Raw genomic sequence first — 21,081 nt, 5'->3', positions numbered from 1 at the left:
TTTTTAAATTAGTACAATTTACTATTTTTTACTTATATACCTCTATCTTATTTGCACGTGAGTAGGTAGATGTATATCTGAAGCTATTCTAATGAGTATTTTTTTATTTCACACATAAATTGGGCCTGCTACAGTTGATGCAGTTCTTAGCACAGGGTTGAAAAGTCCTTTCTTGAAGAATTCTGGAAAATTACTTGCGTGACAACAAAAGTGATTAGCTGCTCTTTTTTTCTTCTCAGGTTTGTTGACTGCAAAGAGTGTGGTCGGAAGATGCACCAGATTTGTGTATTACACTATGATATTATTTGGCCTTCAGGGTAAGATATTTGTTAGTTTTTCACCCCTTGTACAATAAGACCAATGCAATTTATATAATTAAGACTTTCTGCCTTTGTTCTTTACTACGCAGTCCCTGCCTTTTAGGAACTGAGTACAGAAGGACAAAGTCTGTTTAAATAAAATACATTTTTTTGGTGTTTGGGGTCTCATTTCAGTATAGTCAGATGAAAATGTGCATGAAACCAACTTGTTGATCTATGCAAATTTCTGTGGTTTCTTTCTAACTGCTAAACAGTGGAAGCTGGTTGGAGGTGAGTTTTTATACTACAGAACACAAATGCAGGTGTGACTGGCAGAATTAAACCAGCTCATAAAGTTCTTTAAATCCCTCAAAAATGGAGAAAAGATGTTCAAATCCAGAGAAAAATATATTTTACTCTGACATTTAACTTACAAATTCAAACACTGGGCTCAAGCTAGCCAATAATGGGTTTGTGCTAAGTTTTTGGCAATTTTTTTTCTCTCACTAGGTTTGTCTGTGATAATTGCCTGAAGAAAACTGGTAGAACACGCAAAGAAAACAAATTCAGTGCTAAAAGTGAGTTTGATATTTCTGGTTTTATCTCCAACTTTCGTCTTCTCCCTGATACCCCTAATAGCTTTTTGACTGAGACTTTCTGTTGTCACGATAGACATTAGAAGAACATTTGCAAAATGGGGAGTAGCGTAGCCCAAGACTTCAGTAGTTGTCAGAATTTTAATTGGCATCTTAAAGACGTGCTCTTTATGTTTTTGTGCTCAGTCTTAATGCTGCTTAAGGTATTTGGCATCTATGTCCTTATTTTTCTAAGATGACAAAAAGAAAGGGGGGGGAGGAACAGAACAGGAGAAACACAAGGCTGCACGCACTTTACTGGCTATATTTAGACATGTTTCCATGTAGCACTGAAACTGTAGTAAATTACTGTCACCTCTCTGCCCTTCAAATAACATGTAGTAACAAGTTGTACTGCATTTCAGGTGTACTGTGGTTGTGCCAAGTACTAATGTATTTGAAGAGCTTTTCTTCTAGAGTGGATTGTGGTGTAAGAATTGCCTGCTGGCATAAGTAACCAATTGTACTACATGTCTAGATTTTCTTAGACGTAACTGTTGTCATAATCTTGTTGAAATGTGCACTAAAAGTGTGCCAAAAGCTGCCGGGTCAGGTTGTCCCAGTCTCCTTAGTACTCCTTACACAGGCATTCTTTGCATGCATTTAACATCAGAGAGCATAATTTGATAACTTTTACTCATACACATGTATGGGGGGAAGAGTAGTGGCTAGCATTGGAAGTGCAGTGTCAATGGCATAAAGTAGGAAAATAAAGGGAGTGTAGAAACCAAGAGGGTGATTCAGACACTTGAACAACTACAACTTGCAGGTGAACTTGATTCCTCCCTTGTTCTTCTTTGGTCCCTGGGAGTTCTGGGCACTAGCTTGTCATACTCTGACTTTGTAAGCCTGAATCTTCCAAACTGTAATAAAGGAGTGGTTTTGCATTAAATGTAACTTCTTGATAACTTCGTGTGTGGTTGATTGCATAATGAGAGATTTGAAGAGGAATAATTTGGAGGTGATAATGCTGTATGAAACTTATTCAGTTACAGTAATCAAAATGGTCTCTGGAGTAACCTGACACACGCAAGATACTATGGTTAAAAAGACTAAAATTAGTCTCATTAAAGACAGATTAAGATTGTAAGAGAACATTAATAAAATGATGGAATAAAAATGTAGTTTTAGATAACCATTTTAAAATAGATACCTCTTCTATTATATGCTGACTTTACAGCATATATTGATGTCAATTAGCTTAATAAATATGTGATTCCTTGGATGTCTGCAGTTGTTCTGTCATGTTGTTTAAAGTTTGAGTAACCAGCCATTTAGCTTAAGGTGTAACCATTCTGGTTTTGGGGAATTGGGACAGGGAAATAGTGGTGCTGCTTTTCCTTTCCATTGATCTCCTTTTCCTTCTCCTTTCCCTGTTGTTTGACTGTCTTGTTTTCTTTTTCCCATGATGATTTGAGTCCTGCTGCCAGCTGTAAATCCTCTGGTGGGCTCAGCTTTTGAGATCCATTTTCTTTAACAGTGCTCGAGTGGAAACACAAGAACAAGCAAGGAAAGCCTGCTCTTGTCAAAACCTTGGTCTTTCTACTGACCTAAAAACACACATGAGCATGAAAGTTTGAAACGTTAACATGTTTCCTCTCCTTTCCCCCTCCCTCCTTGTAAAAACCTTTACTTACTGAATTGCAGTCAGTATTTCTACGTGCTCTCAAACATGTTGGCACAACTGCTAATAAACAAGATAGCTGAGGGACGTGCTGAAAGCTATTGCTCAGCCATTATCATAACATTCATATTCCTAATGTATATTAAGTAAAATTGGTTATCTTAACCACATCACAAGTTGCATAAAGCTGACTGATAGCATGCCAAATATAACCTATAAACCAGTGTACAGCTGGATTATGCTGTGAAATTCCTAACTTTGGAAGTATGTTTTTACTAAGAAAATCTACAAATACTACTGAACCAGTAGCTAATGCAGAGACATTCAAAGACAAAAGATACCCTGACGAGTAAGTCACCCAAAATAGTTTCCTGACAAAAAGTCACAGTAAGCCAGAAGTCTGACTTTCTTCCTATCTGTCTGATTACTCATCCAGTAGCAAATGTCTGGCCATTGCTACTGCAACAAAACTGTACTCGAGCAGCCTGAAAGCCTTCTGTGTTGTTTCCAGTTTGGATGCCTTTTTTTAAGTTTGCACTGCAGTTTTCATTGAGACCTGAGCTTTTATTGGAAGTACATATGTTAGAGGTGTCCAGGAACCAAAATCCGGTTGCTTTGTAAAACAATTTGCACATTCTGATATATCAGAATATGCAGCTTTTAGATCCTTTCCTTACAGTGCATGTAATCTTAATTCTGCCTTTTCCGTTTATCTTCTTATCTGGCCTTCTGTTTGTTTGTTTTTCAAGTCTTAATACATTGCAGCATGAGGCAGGAAACAGATATCCTTTGGTTGCTTAGCATTGGAAAGATGATAAAATGAAAACACAAGACAGTAGAGTTAACTAAAATGGCTTTTTAAAAGTATACCAACTCATTGGTTGAAATGGAGCTGTTTCTTTTTCTTCGTTGGAGAAATCAACAAAATGAAATCATTTCTTCTGAAAGTATTTGTGAATTTTCTTTAAATTTTTTTGAATTTCCTTTAAAATCAACCCCCTTCTATTAAATATGGAAAGCCCAGCATGTTGTACTGGGCTGGGAAGCACTGGGAAAGGCCGGTGTATTGGAATTGGTAAAGGGCATAGTGTATTTTTACTTTTTAACGTGCCTTTAAATTTAATTATTGGCTCCCAGGTAAACAATGTTTAGACTGTTGTGCTGGTTATAACCACAGACTCTCACTGGACAAAGGGACAAACTAAAATATGTAAAAGAAGATTGCCACATTTGGCAATTTCTATAAGCCAATTGTAAAATAAAATTTTAAGTACATAAATCCCTTAGAAAGTGAGGTCTTTTTTGAGTAAATGTGGGTTTTTTCCCCAGTATTGGAGCCTAAAATAATTTTTTGCATAGATACTTCACTGCAGCATTCTTTATGCAAGCTCAGTAGTCAGGAAGAAGAGCCAACAGCCATGTGTCAGTAGCCAAATAACTGAAGAACGAAGCAGTGGAGAGCTAATGAAAAACTAAATGCATTTTAGTTAAAACAAACATCTGTAGATTGCACCATCACTTTGGAAGAGATAGCAGATTGACCATAAAAATGACATAGAAATACTAGTTGGTAAAATAAGTACAGCAGAATAAGAGAAATAGTCCTAAACCTTCTAGTCAAAACAGTGTGCTGCTTCTGTTTTCTCAGTTTAAACCAAAATCTTCATCTTAATTTCTGTAACTTGTTGTGGATTTGTTTGAAAACCAACACATCCTGTAATACTACCAAACCAGCTATCACCACAAGAACTAACTGCAGATGTAAAGACCGGGAGAGGGGATCTGGACAATATGTGGACTTGAACTTTTAGAGACCTCTATCGCTGTGCAAGAACTATTTAAGCTTTATGTGCAGATTACTGTAACTGTTCAATCTAAAAGCTCTCTTGAAAAGAAAAGGCAATGAAATCTCCATTGAAGTCAAAAGGCTTTTCATTTCTGTTGATTTGCTTTGCTTTGCTTGAAAAGGTGTGGCATCGAGCCAGATCTATAAAGTGATGTAATCTCTGTCAAATAGCCAGATAGTGGTTTTGTTAGGAGAAAACATTTGCAGTGTTCATAAAATAAGCCTGCAAATTTCAAAAATGCTATGTAAAGCCTTCTTTGTTAGTTCACTTACTAAGTAATTTTCCCACTACAGTGGTTTTAGCTTCCGTAATAGGGTATGAACACTTAAGGCTCAGGTTAAAGCATGGATGGTTTTGCTTTTTTAATTTTGGCTGCATAAATAAAAATATCAAATTTTCATATGGAGGTAAAACAAATGGAAAAAAGCCGCCTTCTGTACAGAGAAGCCAGATGAAAGATCTTACAAGCCTGGTAACCCCCCTGAACTTAACAGTGATTTCTCCAGTATTAACGTTCTTGTTGTCATGTTCTCCCTCGTCATTTCTAGGGCTACAGACTACGCGTTTAGGAAACCATTTGGAAGATAGAGTAAACAAATTTTTGCGGCGACAGAATCATCCTGAAGCTGGAGAGGTCTTTGTCAGGGTAGTAGCGAGTTCAGACAAGACAGTAGAAGTTAAACCAGGAATGAAATCCAGGTTAGTTCTATTAATTACAATAAATGTGATTGTCACTTTTTTTTTTTTATTCTGAATTCTTCCTGCATAAATCCTGAGAAACTGTGTCAGTTTGCACTTTGATCCCTGTGCACGTTTTTGAAACTTAGACGTGAGTAAGATTGTGAAAGGTAAAAAAAGCAATATTCAGTAACTGAACTCAGAGGCGATGACAACTGTACTTTGACTGTTTGGAAGGGTAGCAGGGACATCCTGGGTTTGGTTAGAAGACTATGACTTTGTATTACTTAATCTTGAGAGAGAGTCTGACCACATTGTGGTTAGCATTACAGAATTCATAGTTCAGTTTGGAACAGTTGCTGAGATTCTGTTCCGTACTGTTGCTTCATTTTGTTGTCTTCAGCTTTCAGAAGTTATTTCTAATTTGCTTCATCATAAATGAAAAGCTTAAAAGGTTTATTCTGTGAAGTCTTTTAGCTTTAGTTCGTAAAGACAGTGTTAACATGACATCACTTCATCATAGTGCATCAGGTTTTCTACTCTGCAACGTATTTAAAAGCTTGTGGTTTCTCGGGATGCTCTTGTACTCAATGCTTGCCTGTTCAGTCATGTGTTAACTACATGGAAACTGTCCTTCCATGAGTTTTTTTAGTAACAGGACACTCTGTTTTAATACAGCTCTGATCTAACCTTGTTTAACTTCTGCATAAATGTTTCTAGTGAGTTAAAAATAAGGTTGAAAAGAATCTCCTCGTTCTAGTGAGACACTGGTTTAATAATTGGCTTTTTGTTTTGCTTTATTTTTTTCCTGTTCCTTCCTACCGCCCTTTCCTTCAGATTTGTGGATTCTGGTGAGATGTCAGAATCTTTCCCTTACCGTACCAAAGCTCTGTTTGCGTTTGAAGAGATAGATGGAGTAGATGTGTGCTTCTTTGGCATGCATGTGCAGGAGTATGGCTCGGATTGCCCCCCTCCAAATACAAGGTACTCTTTCATTTCTGTACTGGTGGTGCATGCGCAGAGAACGTCTTGCTGGACAGTTACTCTCAAATACAGGAAGTTGGGAGATATGTTTCAGTTCTGTGGCACAAATAAGTCCTACTGTATGACTGTAGATGACTTTGAAGGGGAAAACAAGTACCACAACAAAAATGTTACTTTTTGTATTCTGTATTTAATTTTGCCTCTCAATGTGTAGTCTTGCTGTCTAAATAAAATGCTATCCATCTTTTGCTTTTGAGAACCATTTATACCATATTAGGATGCTTAAATATGCACTAAAATAATGTCATCATAAATTTTTCTTTGTTCACTATGGCTGTATATGTCTCTAGTACAAAAGTCAGTTCTCAATAGACAAAGCAGATGTTCAGCCATACATGATTTTGTCACTCTTCTCTCATTACTATAGGCGTGTGTACATATCGTATCTAGATAGTATTCATTTCTTCCGCCCCCGTTGTCTCAGAACTGCAGTTTATCATGAAATCCTCATTGGATATTTGGAGTACGTGAAGAAACTTGGGTAAGTGAGATCTTTGTAAATAAAAAAATGTTTCCTTAGTGTATTATTTTTATCCAGGATGCCACATAGCTTTTCACTTGGGATAGTCTCTCTTTTCTTCCGTCTTCTCTAAGATATGTGGAACACATTCCTCTTCTGCAGTGGAGAGAGAGATTTGGATTTTATCATTAGGGTGATTTTTTCTGTTTTTAGGATTCTTAAACTGACAGCATATCGTTCTTTTTATCGGAATTTCACTTGATGCTTAAGCTTCATTATTATATCCTGGACCTTTTCTTATCTCTTGTATAAATAGAGGTAATTGCCTCAGCATCTTTGTTACAAAGAAAAGAGAAAAGAAGGGTGGAGGGGAAAAACAGGTCTGAATTTATATCTCAGTTTGTATTAATTAATTTTAAGTTGGTAGTCAAAATGGTTAAGATTTATTTTCTTGTGTGTGAAATGCAGGTATGTGACAGGACACATCTGGGCCTGTCCCCCAAGTGAAGGAGATGACTATATTTTCCATTGCCATCCGCCTGACCAGAAAATACCCAAACCCAAGCGTTTGCAAGAATGGTATAAGAAGATGCTGGACAAGGCGTTTGCTGAGAGAATCATTCATGACTACAAGGTTTGCTACTGCTTACTTCCTGAATTAATTTTTACGGGCCTTTCGTTTGCAGGTAGCTAATACTGTTTCATAATGCATGAAGCTATGGTAGTGTTGTACAAGGGTTTTTATTCTCAGCCAGTGTCTTCATTTTCTTAGATGTTCTGGAGGTTCTGCCTTTCAGACTGAAAGGCATTAGGTTTGCTTTCTGCATTAAGAGAAGTGTGCAAGAGCCTGCCTTCACGTACTTGTCTTTCACTGCAATCTTTAGGCAAGCAAGTGTGTAGCTTGTTAAGGCTTATGGAAGTCATTTGCTTCTGGTGATTCTGGAGGAACAGGTGGAATACTGGACCCCACTAGTGTGAAATAAAAAAAATCTGCTTATAAAACAGCTTCTTCACTTGAAGAGAAAAAGGATGATTTTCATAATTGGAGAATATCACACATGTACCCAAGGAAATGTTAAAGGTGGCAAAGGTACCATTTGCCACTCCTTACATGCTAAAGTGTACAAGGATTTCTTCACGGTAGTGACAGTGCTGGAAAAAAATTGACGTTTTGATTGCAAGTGACAGTTACTAAATGCATGGAATAGAACAGCTGATAGCAAGCCATGTCATCTGATCCAGCGTAGCAGAGCTAGAAAATCCGTGTCTCTCCTAATAAGGTGGTCTTGAAATGAATCCGAAGAAGAAAATTGGCAACTCTTGTATGTGCCCTGTTAAATGCAATGCACTTAAAAAGCCACCTCCAGAACAACCGTCTAAAGTACCTGTGCCTTTTCAGAATACCTGTTCCTCCTGGTGGTCCCCAGCCTTTCTGGTCAGGTGGTCCACAGCTTCAGCCAGCGGTCAGCGAGGCACACGGGCTGTGCACGGGTCCCCTACCACAGCCAGACCTCAACGTCCCTGTGTGTGATAGTTGGCTGGTGCGTTCAGCAACTCTTCCCAGAGTTATCAGCCTTATTGCACCTGTGATGATGCACAGCCCAGACACGTGCATTGAAGGGCTTACACGCTTTCAAATTTGTAAGGGAAATGACTGGATGAGACACGCTTGCTGTCACTAGAACAGTTCCTGCTCCTGTCCAGGAGCAGTGTAGGAAAAGCTATGTGGTGTAGGCTTCATTTTTAATTGTCGTGGTTACCGGGGAGGCGTTTGTTATGTTTTCCAGGGGTATCTTAGTCTCTCCCCTCATGTCAGGAGCATGAACCGATTGCATGGTGGAGGTTCAGGAGAGCCTCAGCAGCTGTCTCTCTAAGATGAAACAGGGAGTGGGCTGTTATCAATACTGCCAGGCCAGTTTTTGAGCTGCACCCAGAAAAGGAGGGCTGCCAGGAGTGGGCCATGGGCTGCAGGCGAGGCACAGCTGTCCGGTGTAGCATTGGGTCATGCCTCCGGCTCTCCTCTCTCTCCTAAGTGGTCTTCATTTATTTATTCTTGGTATTTGCGTGGTACGTTTAACAGGACATCTTCAAACAAGCAACTGAGGACAGGCTGACAAGTGCCAAGGAGCTGCCTTACTTTGAAGGTGATTTCTGGCCCAATGTGCTGGAAGAAAGCATTAAGGAGTTGGAGCAGGAGGAGGAGGAAAGGAAAAAGGAAGAAAGTACTGCAGCTAGTGAAACAACAGAGGTGAGTTAGCTTCATATGCTATACTTGCTTCTGGCTTACAAAGTTGAGAATTAACGGTTTAATAAATTAGAGAATTCACATCCAGTAAACTAGAAAAGAAGGTCATTCACATCAGATGTTAAATCAGGGTTCCCTTTAACTGCATTTCTGGTTTTCTTCTTGGATAACAAATATACTGATGGCTTGGTTTTGTTTTTTATAACAGAGTCAAAAGTCAGTTATCTCGGTTCAGCATCTCTGTTCTTAGAGAAATGTGTTAAGCTACTTTTGGATTGCGTCATGACTGCTACTGCTATGCTTGCTTGCAGTCATTTGGCTGAGCTTCTGGTTCACACCTTTGCAAATCACCTTCAGTATTTGCATTTTGAAAGATGCTGTATTTTTTAAAGCTGAATTAAATTTTGCTGTAATTTAAGTGAAGGTACGTGTAGTCATTTGCAACAGTAGGGGGCTGAAATTTTAAAGTATTTATTGAATGCTCTGCGTTGGGATGGAACACTGATCCTGATGGTGGTGTTCCTATCACCGGCATTCTCTCTTTGTGTATAAAAACCAACCATACAAAAAACACAAACAACTTGGTTTTTCAGGGTCTTGGCCAGAATTTCATTATTTGTTTTTATTTCTGTCTTGATTATATCTGTAGCTAAATGGTCTTAGCACTTTTATACTATCCCTCTTACTTGTGATTTGCAGCAAGGTGTTTTGAAAATAAAATAGTAAGAAAATATGAAGTCTAGTAGATTGAGAAGCTTTAACTGGGGAAAACTGCATTCAGCTTAGATGCTGTGACAATTTGCATACAGTGTGTATTACATGTGATTGATGTGGAGTGATAGACCTTAATCCATCAATTTCATTATGTCAGAAAGTTCCTTCTGTTAAACCTTAGCAGCTTCTTCAAAGCTAACACAGTCTGCTGCTATGTTTTTTTTTATGGAACCATAAAGTTAATAGTTTTCACCTTGTTCCTTCTGAATGTAAATGTTAATATTGAAATATTTCAACAAACATAGCAGTATAAAAGTAACTGAAAGACGAGGCTTGGAATTTAAGTTGCAGTTCTCTTTTGCTAACGGTATCACTTTCAATAAATCACAGCATGCCCTTCTAGTGAAAATGCCAGTGTAAACCTCTACGTCTAAGAGGGGAAAAAAGGTGGTTTAAAAAGCCCAGCTAACTGTGAAACTCATACAAGTGAGATGATGCAGCCTTGACTGTTAACATCCTTATGTTCCCACTTAATGCCGTTGATGTTGCTCAGGGTAGTGAGGGAACAAAATCTGCATCCAAGTTGCTGAAGATGTCATGCAAGAACGCAACAAAAAACGTAATAGAGCGTGGTCTTTGCCACTTGGCTCAGTAGAAGGGGTGAAATTAAAAGCGTGAGAACTTCTCCAGTGCAGTCACCTAAACTTGTGTCACTTTATGAAGGAAACTGCGCAGCAGTGGGGACCTCCATGTGTAGAAGCACTTGATGAATCTTTTCCTTGTATTAAGATCGTACAGAATCTGTCTTACCTTTTCGTGAATTCTCAGTCGTAAACTTTGTATATGTGGAGAGAAAGCTTCTTAAAAGTATCAGTTAAAGAGAGTCTAGAGAGGTGGTAAATATCCAGAAGTTCTGGAAAAAGGTTCTGAAGGGACAAGGCTCACTGAGTAATCGTGCTGTCAGCATCTCTGGCAAACCTGGCTCAGTAAGTTAAATGCTGTCAAAATGAAGTACTACAAAAACAATCTTAGAGCTTCTTTAAAACATTTTAGAATAGCTTTGTACAATTGACCAAATACAAACTTGCTAAAGGTGGAGTAGAAGGAAAACTTACTGTTAACCTGAGTTTCAATCTATTATTGCTTTTGGTGTTTAAATTTTATATCTGTGTTCATGCTCTAGAATGCATAGATACAGGAGGACATGCCCTAATTCCATCAGGGCATTCTGGGGAAAAGAAGTCAAGGTGGGAACATACAATAGCTCATTTCTGAATTACCTTCAAATCACTTGGAGTTCTGTCTGGTTTCCCATAAAATAGTATAATTTTAATTTCCAAACAGGTTTGGTCAAAAAGTCAATCAAATTAGTCACAGAAAAACCACGACTGGACAGGGAATTCCTATCTAAGCCTAATTAATGGGATGGAAGGATGGCAACAGCCTATATATAGAATTGCTTTCTTCAGTTAGAATATATTTGTTTTCTTTGAATAAATATGCTTGCGGACAAACCCTGTGTTTGCTTGTACATAGTGTGTGTGAAACTTTCTTGCATGTGTGCATATATATATCTCAAAGTATTTCAGTAGCTTATTTTTAATACTGCAATAACCAGCGTTCTAGCAGTTACAGAGGGGATTTTTACTGAGTGGCGAGCTCCCTGCTGAGGGCTTGGGTTTTTATTTTTCAAGGACATGAGAAGTCTAAAAGTTATTTCTGTTTTCACAGGTCATCTAAATAGCATCATCTGCTATTTTTTACCCTCTTTACTTACATCTAGTATTCAGTATACAGTCACTGTGGTCTATGTTGTTGCAACTTAGACACAAGTGAAAGATTTGGGGCTTTTTATGGTTTCTTGAGTTGCATATGCAGCTGTAAGTCTTCAGGATGGAGAATAACGTTTTTTGTTGGTATCAAATCCTGCATGTTCTTATCTGTGTACTAGCCCTAAATTAATTCAATAAAAACAAACATTAAATCAGAGCTCAAGCAAGTATGTGAAACCCCAACTGCACAACAAAGCAAAACACTTCTGGAATTTTCTAAGGTCCATTTTATTTGCAACTTATTTTATCATCAGATATCTATAAGATCTTGTAAAGCAAGCAGTGGAAGTTGAAGTACCATGTTTGAGAAGGAAAAAAAATAAGTGTAAGAATCAAATTATTTAATGTATATGCATACTTTAAAAATCTATTTTTAAACAGTGTTTGAATTCGTTTGCCTGCCAGTTTGGCTTTTGATTTTTCCTGGAAGATAGGATATATTTAACACAGTATGGCCGATTTGCAGGCATTGGAACAAAGTTCTATTATTGACCGCAGAAATGTTTCAGTGAATGGGAGAGAGCTCTACAAAGTGTAACATCTTTCCTGTGCATTTATTGCAGGGAAGCCAGGGCGACAGCAAAAACGCCAAGAAAAAGAACAACAAAAAAACCAACAAGAATAAGAGTAGCATCAGCAGAGCTAACAAGAAGAAGCCCAGCATGCCAAATGTGTCCAATGATCTGTCTCAGAAGCTGTATGCCACTATGGAGAAGCATAAAGAGGTACTGTCAAAATACACTCTGTAAAGAGAAGACTTTATTCCCGTAAATTCAGGCATAATGATATTTCGAACTGAGAAATCAGGAGTAGAGCTTGTGATTGCACTAGAATTTTTTTCTGTTGTGTAACAACATATTGGAAGACATTAGCCTAAACTAAGTCAATTAAATAACATTTGTAGCATACCATTACTGCAACAGAATATGAGCTTTTTCCTGCAAGATTATCTATCCTCATTGATTTTTATTTTTTTCTTCCCCCATTTGTTTGCAGGTCTTTTTTGTGATTCATTTACATGCTGGGCCTGTAATTAATACTCTGCCTCCCATTGTGGACCCTGATCCATTACTTAGCTGTGATCTCATGGATGGGCGAGACGCCTTCCTCACCTTAGCCAGAGACAAGCACTGGGAGTTCTCCTCACTACGCCGGTCCAAGTGGTCCACGCTCTGCATGCTGGTGGAACTACATACTCAAGGGCAGGATCGCTTTGTCTATACGTGCAATGAGTGCAAACATCACGTGGAAACAAGGTGGCATTGCACTGTCTGTGAGGTAGGTGTATATCACCAGAGGCTTCTGCTCTCTGTTGCTCTACAGCCAAGCTTGATTTTCCTTTTTTTTTTTTTTTTTTTTGGATATTGCTCAGAGTTCCTCCAAATTAAGCTTATGCTGATAAAATGTCTGCTAGGCCTTAAGGGAAGGTGGCTGCCACAGTGGGGTGCCTCTTCTAGAATAAGTGTCTTTAATTTCTCAACATGGAAAACGCCGGTACTCTGGAATAGCTGCTGCTGTGTCATTTATTCCACCGTGGTTCCTCTGCCTAGACAAGTTTTTGACTTAGTTTTAAAGAGCTTTAGGACTGGGCTGGTAGGGTGTGACTGCATCAGACTAGTCTGACTCTGCAGGGCACGAGCTCATCCAGGTTAAATGGATGTCCATGAGAGAAGTTAGTGTACCATGCTGCAATGTGGCTTTCCTTCTGCTTTACACGTGGTACTCCGTGCTGTAAGGAGCGCGGCCGGGCGCGTGTCCAGGCTGCCGCAAGGCTGGGGGAGGAGGCTGCCACAGCTCTTCATCATTGTCTCTTTGGGCCCAGCATTAGTGGTCACCTGCCCTTCAGATCAGGCCAAATAATTGCTTCCTAACCTGGCTCACTGCTTTTAACGACTAGTCCCTTTACAGCATAGATCACTTCCACTGAACTGTGCTAGAGAGCAATTATGCATGGAGTCAGACCAGCAGACTTGAGGAGAAGGTAGCCTCTAGAGGGCTTGTGATGACTTCTGGCTGTAGCTGAACAAACAAACAAAAAAAATTGAATAAGTGCAGCCTAGTTTTTACGCTGCAAGTTATTGCCAGGTTTGTAGTGAAAGAGTCTTAATTAATCCCTCCGAGGAAAGCATTGAACAGGGCTTCTTGAGGCAAGACTGGAGGAAATGGATCGTACACACTAGGGGAAGAAGGTATGGCCTTTAGGTTTCTTCTGGGTACTTCTGTCTAAGGGACTGCCCTTCGTCCAGGACAAAAAGAACAGGGCGGTGAAAATGTGGGGTTTTCAGGTAAGTGTCTGTCTTAGCATGAAACTTGCACTTGATTTGAGGGTCGTTTTAGAGACTGGAAAAAAAAAAAAACAAAACAAAACATATTTCAGGGTAGTAATTATTAGTCATTAGTAATTACACTAAGAACAGCTAAAGGGAGAGCCAAACCCTGTTTTTTGGACAGTGACAGTAGGTTTGTCTTACTAGTGTGAGGTTTTGTCCCTCCTTATGTTGGTACCCCAGTAGTCATCACAGAAAAGTAAACAGTTCCTGCCATCGAAAGGGAAAAACAAACCAAAAAAACCCAATTCCCGCAAGACTTTTTCCATCTAATAAAATGAAGCCACCGTTGCAGCCCCTGCTTGCATTGTAACCCGCGGCAGTCAGGACTCGTGATTTTGCCGGCTCGCGTTGCTGAGGGGGCTTCTGCCCTCAGCTGCCAGCACTCCCTGCCCCAAAACGTGCGCAACCGCTTCTCCACCTTGGTGTCCTGGGTGTAAACTCCAACTGCCAGCTGCTCACAGCGCATGGCTGTTGTCCTGGTTTTGTTCTGGGTGTGTGCCCACTGAAACCCCAAGTGTGCTTCCACTCCAGGCTCGTGTTGCTCACCGAGCACCACTCTTACTCCTCTGCTCTTTCGCTGGTGTGGTTAGTGCTCTGTAGACAGCTGAACTCTGGGTTTTCTTTGCTTTCAGGACTACGACCTCTGCATTAACTGCTACAACACTAAGAGCCATGACCACAAGATGGTTAAGTGGGGTCTGGGTCTGGATGATGAGAGCAACAGCCAAGGAGAGCAACAGTCAAAGAGCCCCCAGGAGTCGCGACGACTGAGCATCCAGCGCTGCATTCAGTCCCTTGTCCATGCCTGTCAGTGCCGCAACGCAAACTGCTCGTTGCCATCCTGCCAGAAGATGAAGCGGGTTGTCCAGCACACCAAGGGCTGCAAGCGCAAGACCAACGGTGGCTGTCCGGTGTGCAAACAGCTCATAGCTCTTTGCTGCTACCATGCCAAACACTGCCAAGAGAACAAATGCCCCGTGCCATTCTGTCTCAATATCAAACACAAACTTCGACAGCAGCAGATCCAGCATCGCCTGCAGCAGGCTCAGCTCATGCGCAGAAGGATGGCGACCATGAACACCCGAAACGTGCCTCAGCAAAGTTTGCCTTCTCCTACCTCAGCAACGCCTGGTACCCCTACACAGCAGCCAAGTACACCGCAAACACCGCAGCCTCCTCCCCAGCCCCAGCCTTCCCCTGTAAGTATGTCACCGGCTGGCTTTCCCAGTGTGTCGAGAACTCAGCCCCCTACTACTGTTTCAACAGGAAAACCCGCAAACCCGGTCTCCGCACCTCCGCCTCCGGCGCAGCCCCCGCCGGCCGCAGTGGAGGCGGCTCGGCAGATTGAGAGAGAAGCTGCCCAGCAGCAGCAGCAGCTCTACAGGGTCAACAACATTAACAATGGTTTGCCTCCTGGTCGCCCAGGACTAGTAAACCCAACGGTGGGTTCAGTGAACCAGATGCAGCAAGTCAGCATGAATGTACCCCGGCCCAACCCCGTAAGCGGTCCAGTGATGTCCAACATGCAGCCTGGGCAGTGGCAGTCGCCCCCGATGCCGCAGCAGCAACCAATGCAGCCAGGAATGGCGAGACCAGTTATGCCAATGGCGACGCCACAGGCAGTGGCCGGGCCAAGGATGCCGGGCGTGCAGCAGCCGCCACGGAGCATCCCCCCGAACGCCCTTCAGGACTTACTGAGGACCTTGAAATCGCCGAGTTCTCCGCAGCAGCAACAGCAGGTTCTTAACATCCTCAAATCCAACCCTCAGCTTATGGCAGCTTTTATAAAGCAAAGAACAGCCAAATACGTGGCTAACCAGCCTGGGATGCAGCCGCAAGCGGGCATACAGCCCCAGCCGGGGATGCAGCAGCCGCAGACCGGCATGCAACAGCCAGGCATGCACGCTCAGGCGGGATTGCAGAACATGAACGCGATGCAAGCAGGAGTGCAGAGACCGAGCGTTCCTCCCCAGCAGCAAGGGATAGGAGCTATGAATCCCCAGGGACAAGCGATAAACATTATGAACCCCGGCCACAACCCTAGCATGGCAAACATGAGCCCGCAGTACAGAGAAATACTGAGGCGGCAGTTACTGCAGCAGCAGCAGCAGCAGCAGCAGCAGCAGCAAGGAGGGGCTGGCATGGCAGGAGGGATGGCAGGACATAGCCAGTTCCAGCAGCCTCAAGGACCGGGCGGTTACCCCCAGGCCATGCAGCAGCAGCGGATGCAGCAGCATATATCGATACAGGGGGGTTCCATGGGACAGATGGCTCAGATGGGGCAGCTGAACCAGATGGGCCAGCCCGGCATGGGGGCGGACGGCACGCCCAACATCCAGCAAGCGCTGCAGCAGCGGATCCTGCAACAGCAGCAGATGAAACAGCAGATAGGGTCCCCCGGCCAGCCTAACCCCATGAGCCCGCAGCAGCACATGCTCTCAGGACAACCGCAGGCGTCTCATCTCCCTGGCCAGCAGATCGCCACCTCCCTCAGCAACCAGGTGCGGTCCCCAGCGCCCGTTCAGTCTCCCCGTCCCCAGTCCCAGCCACCACATTCCAGCCCGTCACCCAGGATACAGCCCCAACCGTCACCTCACCACGTCTCTCCCCAGACTGGTTCCCCCCACCCAGGACTCGCAGTTACTATGGCTAGCTCCATGGATCAGGGACACTTGGGCAACCCAGAACAGAGTGCAATGCTTCCACAACTAAACACCCCGAACAGGAGTGCGTTGTCTAACGAATTGTCTCTGGTCGGTGACACCACCGGGGACACATTAGAAAAATTTGTGGAGGGTTTGTAGCATTATGGGAGCATCACTTTTTTTTTTTTTTCTTCTTCTTCTTTTTTTTTTTTCTCCTTTCGTGTTCTTGGACATTTTGTACTGAAAATTCAGACATCTGGGTTGTTTTGAGTCCTAGATGGAACTGCTGCTTCCTACACATGGAAGAATGAATTGCTGTTTAAAAAAAAAAAAAAAGAAAAATCAAAAAAAAACAAAACAAAAAACAATACAAAGAATATATTTTTTTGTTAAAGCCAGGCGGTTAAAATATCTGGTCTCTTTTGTGGGTTTTTTTGGTTTTTATTTTTTTGTTGCTGTTGACTCATACCTTTTTTTTAACGGGGGAAAACAAGTTCATTATATTCATATTTTTTATTTGTATTTTCAAGACTTTAAACATTTGCGTTTAAAAGAAGAAAAAATAATATTCAGAAACTGTTTCCTGAAATAATGCAACATTATAATGTATCCCGGTAACTTTGACACGTTGCGGGAAGATTTTTTTTCTATAGTGAACTCTGCAGGCATTTGAAGTATTACCCCTGGAAAGATAGGAATTGACTCTTGCACACAAAAACACACATTGGCCAATGCCAAAATCCTTGTCTTGCAGATGTAGAAATTGTTGCTTTGTTTCTCTGATAAAACTGGTTTTAGATGAAAATAGGGATGATCACTCTTAGACCGTGCTGATTTGAATAGAGAAGAAGCATTCTTTTCTTTCTTTCTTCTGTGTGAAACTTGAAATGAGGAAAAGCAATTCTAGTGTAAATCATGCAAGCGCTATAATTACTATAAATAAGAAAATCCAAGAAGATTCAATCACTGTATAGAATGGTAAAAAAAAAAAAAAAAACAACTCATTTCTTACTTATAATATCATATTGTTAAATAAACTGTGTGCAACAGACAAAAAGGGTGGTCCTTCTTGAATTCATGTACATGGTATTAACACTTAGTGTTTGGGTTTTTTGTTATGAAAATGCTGTTTTCAACATTGTATTTGGACTATGCATGTCTTTTTTCCATTGTATATAAAGTATTGCTTAAAATTGATATAAATTACTGAAGTTTTTAACATGTATTCTGTTCTTTAAAATCCATGTAAGAATGTTTAAGGTTTTTATTTATTTATATATTTTTTGATCATGTTCTTTGTAAGACATAGCTATGAATATTCACTCATTACACAGAGCAGCCAGAGGCATCGATAGGAGTGGCACGATACATGGAGTATTGTAGGTAGCATGTCTGTTTTACAACACCCTTTAGTGATTGTTTCCTTTTCGGGGAGGGAGAGGAGAGGGGAATGGTTCCCATACATGGAATATTTGCAGGTGTTCATCCATAAGGGTTAACTGGAATAAATTATTAATAGCCGTTGCTTTTTAAAAACTGCATTAATTTAGAGAAGGATCACCAATGAAAGGAAAATAGAGAGTATTGAGTTAATTCTAGGCTAATTTATTTAGTCTACAGTAAAATATGAACCTATTGACTTTAACACTATTTTTCTGCTGTTAACTCTGAGTCTAGATTTGAGGGTTTTCTGTGGAATAAAAAATAACAAATCATGTACATGTTCCCTTTAATATCCTGTCACCATGCCCTCATGTTCCTGGGATACTCGCCCTTCCTCCCCGCAGTGAATTGCTTTAAAAAGTTGAGGGGAAACCTTCCCAGCGTAGGTGTGAGCTTAAAACCACGACTTAGCCTAAAATGCCATCACTCAGACCTTGAGGCTTCTCGACCACGTGCGACTGGCGTGGGATTTGCAGCAAACCCAGCGAGGTGTCCTGCCCGGCAGCCGCCGCCTCTCCAGCGGGGGAGCACCGGGCACACTTGGCTTTTCACGTTAAGTTAGCGCTTCCTCCAGCCTTACCTTTTTATAGGAACGGCGTTGGGGGAGGAGGGGGGGAGAAGAGCAAATGGTTTATCTCAATTTTTATCCCCGTGCTGTGACAACAGTAGTGCGCTGCTGCACTACTTCGTTCTTTTTAATGGTAGAGGGTCTCTGCTTAAACTTTTCTTGCAAACTCTTGTACGTTTTTCACCACCGTTGGATTCATCTGCCCGCGCAATTGTCTTCAGCAATTCAAGATGTCAAAATTTGGGGCTGGGATGAGGTCAGTGAACACTAACCCAAAGCTTGTCCAAAAGAAATTGCTGTAAAAAAAAAAAAAAAAAAAAAATGGAAAGCCCTGATGCTGTGTCTCATGCTGTGTACTTAAAAGAGGAAAAATACTATATTTGTGATCAAAAAGAGGAAACTTGAAATGTGCTGGTGTTTCTAATAAAAGCTGGTAAAACTGCTTGGATTGAAGGATGGTTCCACTTGGCTGGTGCCCGCTAGGATCGGCGAAGCCTGACACCCAAGGTTCAGATCACTGATCACTGCACTCAATGTCGCTAATACCTTTAAGTAGCGTCCGTTTTAAAAACAGCAGCACCGCTCCCGGATTTGGATAAGCCGAGGCCTGTTTGGAGCACAGAGAGGTGGTGTGGCTCTTGGGCTGCAGCTCCTGGGGAAGAGTGGAAAAAAAAAAAAAACAAAACAAAACCTGATGGGAAGCAAATACCAGAATATTTTTAAGTACAACCTGGAGTAGATTGAGAGCACAGAGCAAGGGATAGATTTAGATCTGATACTACCAGCTTGCTGGAGTGAGTGTTTTAGGCAAGAGCAGGTATTTTACCAAGGAAAGAAGGGAAGTGCAAAACTGAAGCCAAACAGGAGGGGCTGGGCTTGGTGTACAGCCCGTACAGTCGGGGTGGGGGGCTTCACTCTAATCTCCTTTCCATGTCGATAGGAAATATCTGAAGACTAGACAGGCATTTGATTTTTCAGGTCCTTGCCCGTGTTTTGATGGGGGAGGTAGTGCCAATAAGGAACAGCATCCTAGAAACATGAGAATTTATAAGGCAAGAATGCACTGGAGACTGAGGCAGGATCTTTATCGCCTGATGGGGTGGCTAAGACCTTCCCCCTTACTGAATTCTGGAGGGGAAGAAAGTGCTTAAATCTGAACAGTTTGGTTCTCTGCTGCTCTTTCCTTCACCTGCCCCCCACGCTCCACTCTGCTGCTGGCTCTCCTGACTCCTACCACCGCCGCAGCCGGCTGCGAGCGCGTTTCTTGCTGCAGACGCATCGGCTGAGCTTCGCCCTCCTGGTTGCTCGTCGCTGTCCCGCCGGGCCGGAGACCTGCCCGCAGCACGTCCCGCCAGCACTCCCCGCTCCGAGACTTCCACCTGGACACGTTGGAGAGAAGGGGCGAGGGCTTGACTGCAGCAGCGGGCTGAGGAAGAGGAGCAGGTGACGAAGTTCTGCTGGGGACACTAACCCCGCCAGTCGCTGCGTCGGAAGCCAGAAGCAGTACGTGTCCGCAGCTGTAGCAGCATGAAGTCCCTCCGTGTCGGTGACAGTGTACAGCAGTAAGGGACAGCAGGTAATGGCTTACGAGGCGATCCGGGTGTGCGCCTGGTGCTTCTTCCGAAGCAAATTACAGCCCGTGGTTTTCTCAGGGCAGTGAAGATTTAGCAGCCGCAGCGGAGCACGGCAGAGCGCCTGAGTTGCTGTGCGGGGGAAATCTGTTCTTCCCTGCGCTTCCTCTTCACGGCTGGGCAGTTAAAATGGGGAGTGGGGTGCTCTCTGCCACCCCCAGCCCGCTGCCAGGGCAGCGACTGAAGCCAGTCGGTGCCAACTGCCACCTAAATGAGCCTGGACGGAGGGGAGGATCTGTGCCAGAACCCCTGCAGTCCCCAAGCCTTCCCTGCAGGAGCACGCTTCGTGGCTAAACGCTCCAAGTGCACCCGAGGCAGGAGGGTGACGCGGCACAAGGTGAGGTAGGAGGAGGATTCAGGTGTTTCACAGCAGGTAGGGGAGCTCCGCTCCGGCACGGTGTCGTGGCAGAGCAGCGCTCAGGAGTGCTCTGGGGTCAGCGATGAACACAGCAGCAGGAGGGAAGCGTTTGAACAGAAGTCATTTTGGTTTGGGGCACAGCAGAGGGACACTCGGCATGGGGATGAGGTTGGTTCCAGGCGGAAAGGCAGCCCAGCAGAAGGGTGCCGGAACGATGCAAAGGCTCACGCTGGGTTTGTTGCACCTAATCCGTAACATCCAGCACTGCACAAACCCCGCTGCGTGCAACTGTTTCTCAGGTGCAAACCTCCAGAGCAATGTGTGGATCCGCATAATCCCGAAGATGAGTTGTATTGCACGTGTAGCTTTTCCCATGAGCTCCCCTGAGCCTGGGAATTACAAATCTCTCTTAGGTGGTCACGGTTCCCGCCTGAAGGCCCTCGTCTCCATCTGGAAACGGTTAGTGTTCACTGAAATGAGACCTGCTCGATCTTTTATTTTTAGCTGTGGTGTTCTTTGAGGTTCTGTTCTCATGCACGTTCCAAATTCAGCTCTCAGCAGAGCGGTTTATTTCCTCTCTCAACCCCACCCCGTCCAAAACCTTTCTCTGACACCTCAGCCCTTTAGTTCTCAACGCTCTACGCTCGCCGCAGCCCCAGAAGATGAGGGATTCCAAAGAAACGGGAAAAGGAGATTCTAATCAATTTTCCCGAAGCTGAGCAGGGGGG

General features: G+C 42.7%; 1 protein-coding gene across 7 annotated transcripts in view; it reads left to right on the top strand.

Annotated features, from left to right (window-relative positions):
- LOC104357394 (CREB binding protein) overlaps positions 1–18,812 on the top strand; it is a 99,140-nt gene extending 80,328 nt beyond the window's left edge. For all 7 annotated transcript variants that reach the window (XM_042798330.1, XM_042798328.1, XM_042798329.1 and 4 more), the window contains 10 exons: positions 240–317; positions 810–877; positions 4,954–5,104; positions 5,921–6,067; positions 6,495–6,608; positions 7,056–7,221; positions 8,668–8,835; positions 11,942–12,103; positions 12,375–12,656; positions 14,341–18,812. In XM_042798330.1, the coding sequence (XP_042654264.1) occupies positions 240–317; positions 810–877; positions 4,954–5,104; positions 5,921–6,067; positions 6,495–6,608; positions 7,056–7,221; positions 8,668–8,835; positions 11,942–12,103; positions 12,375–12,656; positions 14,341–16,512 (3,508 nt within the window). In that variant the 3' untranslated portion in view covers positions 16,513–18,812. The remainder of the gene's footprint in view (positions 1–239; positions 318–809; positions 878–4,953; positions 5,105–5,920; positions 6,068–6,494; positions 6,609–7,055; positions 7,222–8,667; positions 8,836–11,941; positions 12,104–12,374; positions 12,657–14,340) is intronic.
- Positions 18,813–21,081: the final 2,269 nt, after the last annotated feature.

The sequence above is a fragment of the Tyto alba genome, unplaced genomic scaffold (genome assembly GCF_018691265.1).
Source record: "Tyto alba isolate M040663 unplaced genomic scaffold, T.alba_DEE_v4.0 Super-Scaffold_28, whole genome shotgun sequence".
NCBI lineage: Eukaryota > Metazoa > Chordata > Aves > Strigiformes > Tytonidae > Tyto > Tyto alba.
This window is presented reverse-complemented; position numbering and strand designations above follow the sequence as displayed.